The following is a 12,579-nucleotide window of genomic DNA, read 5'->3' as shown; positions in this document are numbered from 1 at the left end:
CTTCTTCCCAACACCCCCCACAGCAACTGTTATCTCCCATGCAGGAATGTCCTGGGAAAGGTGTCCTGAGGTGTCCCATTGGTCCTTGTTAACCCCTTCCTGTGATTGGGTGTTCCTGTAAGCCCCTTGAGACTTCTAATTGGTTAACCTGTGATTCTCCCTAACCCTATAAATGTGACATCCCCAACAATAAACACTCTCTTGCCTCCTCTCCACGCCCGGTGTGCTGTCTCTGTGCCTGCCATGGGGCCACGTGGGTGCTGGGGGGAGGGGGGAGCACCTCTCCCCTCCAGGCTCGGGGCCTGAAAAACCCTGTCGCTGGAGTCCCCTTTCCCTATCCCTCAAGACGTCGGAATGGTTCTTCAGATGGAAATGGAACTACAACTGGGCTCCCCCACGTCGAGGGTGGGGAAAGGGATCCAGAACTGGTGCCCCGTGTGAGGAAACGAATTTACTGAACTCTTCTATGAAGATAGGTGATTCCTAAGGCACAGATGCGGCGAGTCTGTGTTCCTCGGCGCCCCGAAGTTTAAGCGGTTCGAAGTGTTAGCAGACTGCAACTGTTTTGAACACTTCATCAATCCTCCTGACGAAGGTAGGAAGCAAACTTCGGCATACTCCCTAAACCTCTCCCCCTGTAAACCTGTAACTACAAGAAGCGTGCATGCCTCTTTAAGAGAGAAAAAGAAAGCTTAAAGAACATATCTAATTCCATCCGCAAGTCATCTAATAAGACTGTTTTGCTAACCTGAAAGATAGTCCCGTTTCTAACAAGGGACTTCGACCACGCCAGCATGGCGAAAAAAGGGTTAAAGCTGCTAGAAACAGCTCCGCAGCAATGCCCCTGCGCGGCTCCCGGCCCCGGGTCGGCCCCGCCGTGCCGCGGCTCTGGGGAAGCCCCGACATCAGCCGGCCCCGCTCCCGCCGCTCCAGCTCCCACCTGCCGAGCCGCTCGGGGCGCACCCCGCCCCGCAACAGACCGGACCAGACACCCGTGGTGCCGCCGCCCCGCCGAGACCCCGGCGCTGCTGGTGGCTCCCGCCGATCCCGTCGATCCCGCCTGCGCCCTGCTCCTGCCGCACACAGCACCCCCCACGTCCCACCATGTGGCCGAGGCAGCAGCCGCCGCCGCAGCCCCTCTGGACACAAAGACTGCCTCCGAGAAACAGAAGAAAACAACCATTTGGACTCTAATGAAACTAAAATTAACAGCAATAAGTAGTTTGTTTGGTTCAGCAGTAAATTGGAAGTTTGTGTAAGTGAAAAACTTGTTTATGAATACATCAATAAAAACATTTTTAAATTCTGTTTTATAGGGACACCCTCAGACACTAAGAGAATGGGGTAAATTTAAAATCCATATATCAATAAAGACATATTCATCTTTAAGGAATTAAAAGGGGTGGGATGTAGCACTAAGTCTGATGAGAAACTTGTTTGAACATGTCTTAAGATGGCTCTTTGTGGTCTCTTTGTAAACACGTGTTTCTTCTTCCCAACACCCCCCACAGCAACTGTTATCTCCCATGCAGGAATGTCCTGGGAAAGGTGTCCTGAGGTGTCCCATTGGTCCTTGTTAACCCTTTCCTGTGATTGGGTGTTCCTGTAAACCCCTTGAGACTTCTAATTGGTTAACCTGTGATTCTCCCTAACCCTATAAATGTGACATCCCCAACAATAAACACTCTCTTGCCTCCTCTCCACGCCCGGTGTGCTGTCTCTGTGCCTGCCATGGGGCCACGTGGGTGCTGGGGGGAGGGGGGAGCACCTCTCCCCTCCAGGCTCGGGGCCTGAAAAACCCTGTCGCTGGAGTCCCCTTTCCCTATCCCTCAAGACGTCGGAATGGTTCTTCAGATGGAAATGGAACTACAACTGGGCTCCCCCACGTCGAGGGTGGGGAAAGTTCTGATTCAATCAGGAAACAGATCTGATTTAAAACTATGCCACTAAAAGGAAAATTCCTTTTAATCCCTAATAAGTCCCCTAATCTAACTCACTCCACAGCCAACCAACACCCAGTCTATCACAGAGGAGTGGAGAATAGAAATTAGTGGCTGAGATATTTTTCTAGCAGCTGACATTCCATGTAAAAAACAATATTCCATTTAATTTTCTATTATCTCCAAAACATTTCTAGCACTTTTCCTCCAGAATAATTGCTGTGTATTATTAGATTACTGCCATTAACATGAAAAACATCAAATCATTATATTAACCAAATAGGAAAAAAATGCTTTTTTGATATAGGTACTAATAATGAAGCTAAGAGTGCATCGCTCTTGAAAACAGGATTGACCTGAAAAACTAAAATGAATAACTGTGGGATATTTATCCTTCCCTCCCTATAAACCCTCCTGCGCTTCAAGCACTACTGAAGTTTACATCTAGAGTATTATCAAAATAGCCCAAGGTACAGTTACAGTTTCAGGAGTTAGGATGACCTTGTCATTAGTTCACTAATTGCAAATTCAACAAACTCTGCCACAATGTTATGTCCACTTGTCGTTTTTATACTGACACGTTCATTTATATTTGTTTAAGCCCCAAACTACATGATCATGGCAGGTTGTCCAAAATCAAAGCAGGTAGTCAAAAAATATGAAAAGAAAGAATCTGAACATATCTAACAGAATTTAAAAGTTGGAAGAAACTGAAGAATCAGAAGTATGGGAGGAATAAAAAATGCCAAAGCCAGAAGGGAAACTCTTAAAAATCAACCATGATAAGCAACTGTAAAGAACCCTTGTCATTCACACAAGCAAAATGCCTGTTCAGGGCATATTTACAATAATGACTACTTTTGGACTGTATGAGATGTACTGAAAGCTTTGTATGCAACTCACTCTTCTATCTGAGCAGCAATTACATGACAGATATGTATTAGGGCTAAGAAACGATGAATACTTTTTACATTAGAGTTGCAAGAGATGATTTGGTTCTTCCTATGTTTTACATTTTTGTGTTCTATGAGGATTTTTCATACCTTTAAGGTGTCTTTTAAGTAACAAGAACTGCTTTAAAAGAACAGCTATAAAATGTGTTGCAATTTCTTGCAGAAGAAAGCAGCTACAGTGCTAGTGTGCACAGACCTGCATGGATTTGCTGAAGAAGCATTTTTCCTCTTAAACAACAGCCTTCATTTAGACTATCACCATGAGCCATGCTGAATTCAACCACAAAGAAACCCACATGATGTACAACACTGATCTCTACCAACCCCAAATTTAGAGGTGTGCAATGCAGAACTATAACAGAAAGCTTGTTTGCAAAAAAAAAAAAAAGGCAATTACTGATAGCCTGAATTTGGACTTAGCCAATCAGCAACGAATTTTCATCACCAATTCAGTAATCTCTATTAGGTCACTGTTGTTTACATTAGAGAAAAACCCTAAGGAATCATTTTTGTTAAAACTTGTAGGAATTTCAACTCTTGGTTTTTACCTGAGAATGCATTTTTGAGTTACAGTATTCTTCAAGTACACGGTTTTTATTTAGAGCAGCAATAGTCCTTCTGAACTGCACTAGAAACAATTCCTGTATTCCAGGAAACTGCTTTGATTAAAAGCAGTGCAGTGACAGCAAATTATTAAAGAGTAATTATTTAAATATGTGCATGCACGTTACAGTCACCATATTAATTCCAACAGCATACTGTGTGCTGCCTCATTGTTTCTGATCTTCCAAATTCCACATGTAAGAAGCAGCAAGATACATTGGCATCAAAGATAGAGGTATTGTAGAAGAAGAACATTATTTTGAAATTGTGCTAAAACAAATGTCAGTTAAAAAGCACTAGCACGTAGGATGTGATATTTAGGTTTGAGAGACTTGGACAGTAAGTGTCTCTGGTAGTGAGAGAGCTAAGTATCAGTTCAGTATTTCCAAGTGCTTTGTTCTTTCAGAATATGTAGAAAAACATTCTTGAATAAAATCTTGCACGTTTCCAAAATTTTCTGCACAAATCTAAAGGTGGAAAGTAAGGTTTCTGTTGTTTTGGAGAAAGACAAAGAATGGATTATATAGTCAAAGCTTTACTTTCTTCTAATCTTTCCTCTGTCACTTCTGGAAAATTCAGATCCCAATGCTGGTTTGCATATTTTTGACCTCTGCAATAATACTTTGGCACTGTGGAGGAACCTGCATGATCAGACTAAACTGAGAAGCTAGAGAAAAGAAGGTCACAGATTTTACTACTCCTCAAATAATGGTGTAGTGTGCACATGAAAATTTGAAATGGTACAGGAGACACATGGAAAAAAGGTTAAAGTTGTTGAAACTGACTCTTCCAAATTTCCAAGTATAAGATTCAGGTCAAACATACAGTTTTATTTTAGACAGCACCTCAGCTACAATTAAAAAAGGACCTATTTGGAAATACATTTGAAAACCTCCACTTAGAACGTGAACTGATAATGAGACTAGAAAAAACCATGCAAGGCATTTACCAATGCATCATTAAAGGTTTTGGATAAACACAATTTCTTAGGAACTCTGGGCACACTTTTGGTACCTGTATCTGTGCAACAAAAAACCAACCAATTGTTTAGTTAAGGTGTCGGTTTTTCTGGAAGAGAAATCGGTACTGCACAAAGCCTGTTTGTAACAAGTTAACTTCCTTCACACCTAAACAAGTTCAAAAAAACCCAGTGGCAATACTAAGCAATTTTGAGAGAGAAAGAAAGAAACATTAAAAGCATCAAATTACAAAGAGAAGTTGTCTACTCACTTCTTTTTTCTTTTTTCTTAAATTTTCCTTTCTTCTTCCCATGTTCCTTTTCATCATCAGATACTATATCTGGAGGCTCATGCAAGCTGTCATGAGGGGGTGAAGGCTCACCGGTGCGGTACAATCCAGGGAATTTTGTAGGACTGATTTCTTCAGAGCTGGGAGTACGAGCAAGACCCCCACTGTGCTCTACCCGACGGTGTTCACTGGGGCTGCTGGTGGGAGGCAGGAAGCACTCGGTCATTCTGATTCCCTGATATCAAAGTGAAATCTTCTGCTACCTGTCCATCACACCTGCAGCAGGGGAAAACAAAAAGAAACCCACACTATTTTAATCAATGGATTTCAGAACCCCTTGTTTAGAGCTCTAGCCTGAAATCACAAACACCACCTTCTACAATGAATCTTCCAACTTATGTCAAGACACAGCAACACAACATCAGCTCGGCGTTTGCTGAATCTGTTCATTAACTCCTAAGCCATATTAACATAATATGAGAGCTGCTATTTTAGCCATTTCTACTTTATAGTGTATATTAAATATATATTATATATATTTAATATATATTTAAGTATCAGAACACTTTAACAGTTGAAATAATTCTTACAAAATTCATAGGCATCTTGCATACTGATTGGTAAAATTTACTATGAAATAGTCAGCTAACTTTAAGTTTTTGACATAAAATGGATTTGTCTGGAAGCTCAGAGTGTTTGTGAGCATTGCCCTTAAGGTAAAGATCATTTTCATCTTTCCCAAGAAGATTTTATAGATGCAAATAAGAACTTGCCTAGCCTGTTGCAATAAAGGGGAAAAAAAATAAAATAAATAGAGTTAAAGCAAATCCATCTTTTAATTATGCAAATGCAAATTAAAGAAGGTAAAAGAATGATAATTAAATTTTTCTGGTATACTACAACTTCACCTTTGAAGAGGCTATATCAGGTTATCTGCACCCAGATGCTGGTACATTTGCTTGAGAGTTACAGAAAAATAAATGATAATAAAAAAAATTACTGAAGGAAGCCAATACATAAATTCTCAGCAATGGAACTTGTAAGCAAAAAACCTCTTCCTAGCACAGATAAATTTCAGAAATTCCACAGAACAGGTATGCTGTATGGGACATCACACCTCTGGAGTCCACTTGGCTGAATTTGGCCCCTTGTATCTAAACAGTCACAAAGGATTTTGTTGTATTTTGTTATATTTTTAATTGATAGCAAATACTCCTCTGCCATGCTTATTTGATACTGTATTTAAACAAGTAAATGGCATGCTCAAACATGGGATTTCATGAAAAATGTCCAGGTATCTAAAGCTTCAGAATTACAGCTATCAAAAAAGGTCAAAGTTTTCAACTATATTAGCATTTTCAGTATTGCCAATGACAAAGACTGGTAATACTATTGCATTTCATCTCAGTATCAGAATGATCTGTAAAATTCCTGCACAGCACCTGTTTGCATTTCATAACCAATCCCTCACCCCTGCTCCAAGAAAAACAGAACCAAAACCACCCCACCAGCAGCTGATAAACAGTAGACGGTATTTCAGTAATAATTAATGGTATTAAATTAGAAATATTCCATAAAGTTTTTTTAAATGAACAGGATGGTTGGTACCTACAAATAATCCATGTTTAGAGTGGACAAGGTGGGCAAGTGCAGAGAAGGAAAGAACAAGGTCATTGCAAAGGCAGAGACCATCACCCTGGAAAATGAGGACACACAGGCTTTGCTTCTGGAACCCAGCAGAGCTTCTGGGATTAAGACAGACTTAGCCCATACATTCCACAACACTGTTCAGCAGTATTACTCAACTCCCAGAGTTTTATTTACAGATTGGTAGCATACAGAAAAAATATAACACAGAATTGTGTTCTGCCAGAGATGTGTCCAGCTAAGTGCGTTTTGAGGAGGGTGGTTGGTTTATTTTTTTGGGGATGGGATTTTTTATTTTAGTTTTTTAATTCTCATCTTTCAGCTCCCTGTATGCAGATCAGAGTGAAATTTTAATGTATGTATGCAATAGTACCTCACTAAAGGAGATCACTCACAGTGGTTATGGAAATTATCAGTTACTCAGATCAGAATTTGAATAGGGCACAGTAAGACACAGAATTATGATGAGAAACAAAATATTCATGAGGTCTCTTAATACTGTTCATTCTTTATTCTGGCTAAAGCAGAGACTGACTAAAAATAAAGATAATGGCATATATTTGTAAATGCAACAAATTAAGACTGCACTTAGGTTTAATTTTTTTTATTTTACAGCTTAAAGAAGAATTACTTTCCTATATGCATAATTTCCTATGCCTTTAAATAAAGGAGAAATTCTAGAATGCTCAAATTATATGACATATCAGCAGAATGAGAGCCTTTAAGCCTACTGCAAAAACCTCTTCCACTTTTACTAATGGATGTTAATGTATTACTGCCATATAAATCCGCACCTTTCCTCTCACTTTTACAATTTTTTTCCGACAAATAAATGGTGAAACTGAAAAAATCAGGGATCTTCTAGGCATTTTGAGAAGGAACATTTCCAACAGGCTCAGTCTTCTGCCAACTTCTCCCTCTCAGACTTGACCCTTTCTTCCCAATCTGTTACTGCTGCAGTCCTGCCTCTCCTCTGCAGCAGGCTCCCTCCTTCAAACTGCTTTTCCTCACCTTTGCAGTTCTCATCTGTCAGGAGATTTAAGAGCTCACTTCTGCCACATGAGGTCATACCACCCCCCCCTCCTATTAACTCTCCCCTGCCTCCAATTATAGTAGTTTGCTCTCTCAAGGTCCCTTTGTGAGATGATTCAAGTTGCTGGCTGCTCCAACAGGCTTCTGCTGCTGAGCTGGCGTGTGGAAGAGCTCAGCAAGCACTAACAATGACAAAACAGAGAAGTGGCACAACCACAAGGACAGGAGTGCAACCTCCCTCTTTGGGCAGCTCTGTTTTGTGATTCTGCACGCAAAGCTTCATCTCCTCAGACTTCAATTAATTGGTAGTATCTTTGTCACAACATAAAGCTTTGATTTCTTTACCACCCAGTGTCAGTACTCCCACGGTTCTTGTCATGACTCAGTACTCTTTTTTCACCCTCAGTGTATCACACACAACATAATCTTCATCTGCTTTGGTCTCTGTGACTCAAGCTCAGTCTCCCACTTTCCCCTCATCTTGTTCTTTAGGTAGTTCCTACTCTCCTGCTGCACACTGCTTTATTGTAGATAAACTGCTCCCTTTTCTTCCTCTGTTTCTTCTATCCTGGATGTTGTTCTCTGCTGCAGTCTTTTGTTTCCTCATGATTATCTACCTCATCTTCTCACCTTGTCCCCATTTCTCCCACAGGCTCTCATTCTCTTCCTAGTATCACAAGAAGTCACCTTCTTCCTTACCTCCCTACCAACAGAACACTCCCTGACGCCCACCACTTCTCGTTCACTTGACATTTGATTCTTCTTCCACAGGAGCCACAAATGCTGTTACATGACAGCACCAGAGAGCTTCTTGCAGTTCAGGCACCTCCTCGGACCTAGCTACTTTTTCCAGTACTCCCAAAATGCAGTTTCTTGAACCATCTTCCTGCTCAACATTGAGTCAAGCCTGCAGAATAACTGAATGTCAAAAATAAGCCTTCACTGAACATGTGCAGAATTGTGACCTTTCCTCTATCTCCCAAGGAAAGACTAAATTATAAGACATTTTAAACATGGAAATAAAGTATGTCACTAACACAAAAACTCTTACACATCACACCATCACCATCATTCTAGATCATACACCAAGCACGAGAAAGTGGATTGGGGAAAGGAAGAAAGATGCCTGCATAGGCAAAATAATGTGGTTTTTCCAAGCATCATTTTTGAACTCTTTCCTAAAAAAATTCAGTCTGAGTTACATATCTAGTAAGTAAAGATGAAGTTTAGAAAAACCATAGAAAAGAGAAGACAAGAGAGACATGACAGCCAACTTTAACAGGTCTCACTTGTAACAGTGTGTCATCTAAGCAACAACACATTAAAGAGAGGCAGAGTTTGAAAGACCAAACTCACAGCTTTTCATTCAGTACAGAAGGCTCCATTATTTCTGTTTTGCACTGAGTCTATTGTGACTTTCTGCCTTGTAACCAATTGCAACAGCAGAAGCAAATTAGAGCAGGTGATTTCATGCACAGATGTTATTTTGTAAAGCTGCTGGGCGGAATGGAGGACATGGAGTTTTTCTGCAACAAGCATTATGCAAGACCACATGTGAAGCACAGTGGGTGTCCCCAGGTCATTCCATTTTGGCACAAACAGACACCCTCTGAATATCTGGGTGTTACACTGAAAATAATCCCGAGAAGTCAGTAATCAAAGGATGGAGGCAGAGTGGGGACTCTCACTCAGCTACCAGTACCTGCTCTATCACAACTACCCAAAAGCAAGGCTGAGAGAACAGCAGTACCTCATCATCACAGACCTTCAGCCCAAAAGATCTGGACATGTTTAAGAAATTGACAGTACTTGAAGAAATGAGGCATATCAGGTTTAGACAAAAATTATCCTGTAACAAACACAGCTCCATTTTGGAAAGTAATGAACTATAAGAGGAAAGAATAAAAACTACTGTCTGTGGTCTAAGTATGTCAAAACACTTCAGAAACCGTGAGTGGTACTCATATAACTGCTGAGACTTTTCAATAAGATGAGAAGTCTGAGTTAGAAGTTATTCACCAAGACTATACAGGGTCTGTGTCACATCTAAGTTCTGTATCTATTGCACTTTTTCCAACATACTGAAAGGCTTAATACAAATCACTGCTTTCACTTGAACATTTCTTAGACTGAAATGCTGCCATACAGTCAAGTGTCAAAATGACATCAGAGGCCATCTGTTTCATTTAACAAGCAGTAGCCAGGTACAAAAACAGTGTCCTTTCCTTTCTTTAATAAGGCAACATGGCCATGAAAGGAGAAGGAATAGGGAAGTACTTCATGTAGACAGGCAAAGCAAGTCACGAGTAATCACACAAACACAGCGTTAAGTAACTCCCTTGTGAGTCACACACTCTTCATAGCTGGCAAGAATTAAAGCCTCAAGAAGGGACTTAACAAAAATTTTTTGGATAAGGAGAATAAAATACAAACTGTTTAGCAGCATTCAGCTCCTAAACTTCAGATTACTTTACAGCATATGTGATCCTATCAGAATGTCAGAAAATTTACTTCAAAGGAGAGTGTGCAATCATACAATTGAAGCTGCAGAGGAGCAAGCTGTACATTCAAAAATAATGTCAGCATCAAATCAGCTCTAAAAGTAACATAAACAGCTTTTGTGTGTTCTCTCATTTACCTGTAGGCGGACAAAGTCTGCCACAATCACAGCACCATCCCAAGTATTTCAAGTTGTGCTCTGAGAGTCCATACCAGCTCAGAAGGAGCGATACACTAATACACAAAACTACTTAGCTGTCGACAATCAGTGAGCTTTAGACCACATCCATGTTTGAGTGGACTCTTGGAGGAGCCTGCTCACATTTAGAATATGCAGCTGTATCCAGGTTATTCCCTATTATTGAGGGTATTCCAGGTCTTCAATAATCCATCCAGTGAACAGAGGGCCAGTCTTAAAACAAATAATTAAATAATACCCTAAACATTTTAGAAATACCAGAAACAAGGTTCCCAATCCTATTGTGATAAAGGCTTATATAATTGCATGAAGATAAAATCTCCAGATATGTGGTAGCACGTGCTTTCCAGTTCGGTTCGCTTCAGGGGAAACAGTACTACAGCCCCTAGCCTACAAATTCTGTAGAGCTCCATCAGGAGGCAATTCGCACACTATTTCCAACAGACATCTTGGGAAAAACAAAAATTGGACTCCTGGGGGTTGTGTGAGTGTGTGTTAAGTGCTTTGCTCTGGAGAGAGCACACTTGATAAGGGATGGACCAAAACTGCCTGGGAAAAGTCCCGGCCCCATGACACTGCCCCTCCAATGGCTACACCGTCACACTGCCTATTTTGACATAACATCCTACTTCCCTGATGAGGGATGACGTGACAATTTACATCATATTGTTTGTTCCAGAGCAAGCTAAAGCAGGTAATCTAGGAGAAAAGCCTCGGCACATATCTTTGTTAGAGTAACAACCACAGCCTTATACAGAGGTTACACAAATTATGCCACATGTGACTCCCATGCTCATTCCTATCTTTCAGGGATATCGCAACAAGCCCTGCCACAGACCTTTCCCCAGCTGAATCAATTGTCATGGAAGCAGTTTCAAAGCAGTGCACTGTATTATGATCACAACCACACATATGAGGCATTCTTGGAAATAACTGGCCAGGTAACGAGCTGTTTAATTGCTTTACATCACAACTTTCTCAAGTAACAAGCAGAAGGTCTGGGCTCCGCATCAAAAGGCAGATGGGCACTGTAATCAGGCCTGACTTCTACAGGAGGATCCTGACTAACCAGTCACCTCCACTGCAACTACTACTGCCCACCCTGAGAATAATTTCTCACTCTTCAAAGTTCTCGGGAATGTGCTGGTCCACTGTTTAGAATTCCATATTTTTACCACCTGTGAATCCTGTTCCTGGTTCCCATGGTCTTGTCACCACAAAGTAATCCAGTATGTCCAGTAACAGTACTCAAGCCCAGTACACTAGTCTCCCACTCCATGGTTTAGTCCTACTGCCTCCCAGGCTCAGTCCCTCTCTATGAGCTTCTTCATTCCCCTCTCCTGCAGTCCAGTTCCTCCACCATCAGGATTATACCTCATCTATCTCACAATCTCCTCCTCACCAAGCATTTGTTCACTTCCTAGAGCTGTGCAATTCCAGTTTCCCCATTCCTGTTCTCCATACCCAGTGTCTCATCTAACCTCACCTCTTGGCTGCTCACTGTTTCCCAGGTTTCCCTTGCCATGTTTTGTTTCTCCCACACTCAGTTCTAATTATGAGTTCTGAAAATTATGGGCCACACATAAGCAAGGAAATCTGGGCTGTCTTTTCCAGCCAGGTTTACAAATTCTAAACTACAAATAGCATTAAAAAGGTTTGCCTCATTGCCCAAATATTTGTTATTACAGAAAAGAGGTATTTTTTTCCTGCTAGATGAATTCTCAGAAACAGTTTGAAGAATTTGGTGAGTGCTTTTTTGTTTGAATTTTTAAACATCAGCCTCTGAAACCCAGCTTTTCAACCCAGATGTGGTAACTTGAGAAAAGCTGAACAACTGAGAGCTGAACTGAACGTTACCAACTGTCCTGCTAACACAGCAAACCCTCCTATACTTTTGAAAAACACCACATTGTGCAACATATTAATACCCAAAATTGCTTAGATTTGCCTTAGAATTACTCCTGATGTGACAACCCTGCTGCCCCTTCTCTCCTGTCCACCTCTCCAAATTCCCACTTGTACCAGCACTAATGCCTGTAAAACAAAACAGAAAGTTTTGCTTTTACCACTTAAGAGAGGAAGGCAGGAAAATACAACAAAAGATGTGCAGTTTACTTTCTTAACAATCACTATAAGCATAATAACACCACAGGTTTTGTTTGCCCTTGGGACTGTATACAAGTTTTTTTCACAAGTCATGTTTTCTGACAAGTCTTTTGAAGAGTTGTCTAATCCCTAATCAATAAAAGTCTGCAGCAAGTGGTATAGCAATTGATGATTTAGCAAATTAAGACTAATATTTATACTTTAATCAGTTCCTGGGTTGAGTTTATTTAATGACACATTCCCCCCATCAGAGATTTCAACTACAGCATCATCCAGCACCAACATACAGCCAACTTGAGAACAGCTGTCAATTTAGTGGACTCACTGAAAAAAACCAAAACATCCTAAACCT

The 12,579-nt window shown here is 40.9% G+C and overlaps 1 protein-coding gene across 2 annotated transcripts in view; it reads right to left on the bottom strand.

Annotated features, from left to right (window-relative positions):
- Positions 1–12,579, bottom strand: part of RALBP1 (ralA binding protein 1) — a 36,200-nt gene that overhangs the window by 13,888 nt on the left and 9,733 nt on the right. For both annotated transcript variants that reach the window (XM_064656901.1, XM_064656908.1), the window contains exon 2: positions 4,727–5,020. In XM_064656901.1, coding sequence (XP_064512971.1) covers positions 4,727–4,970 — 244 coding nt within the window. In that variant the 5' untranslated portion in view covers positions 4,971–5,020. The remainder of the gene's footprint in view (positions 1–4,726; positions 5,021–12,579) is intronic.

The sequence above is a fragment of the Pseudopipra pipra genome, chromosome 1, assembly GCF_036250125.1.
Source record: "Pseudopipra pipra isolate bDixPip1 chromosome 1, bDixPip1.hap1, whole genome shotgun sequence".
Taxonomy (NCBI): Eukaryota; Metazoa; Chordata; class Aves; order Passeriformes; family Pipridae; genus Pseudopipra; species Pseudopipra pipra.
Note: the sequence above shows the minus strand (reverse complement) of the source record. Positions and strands in the feature narration are given on the sequence as shown.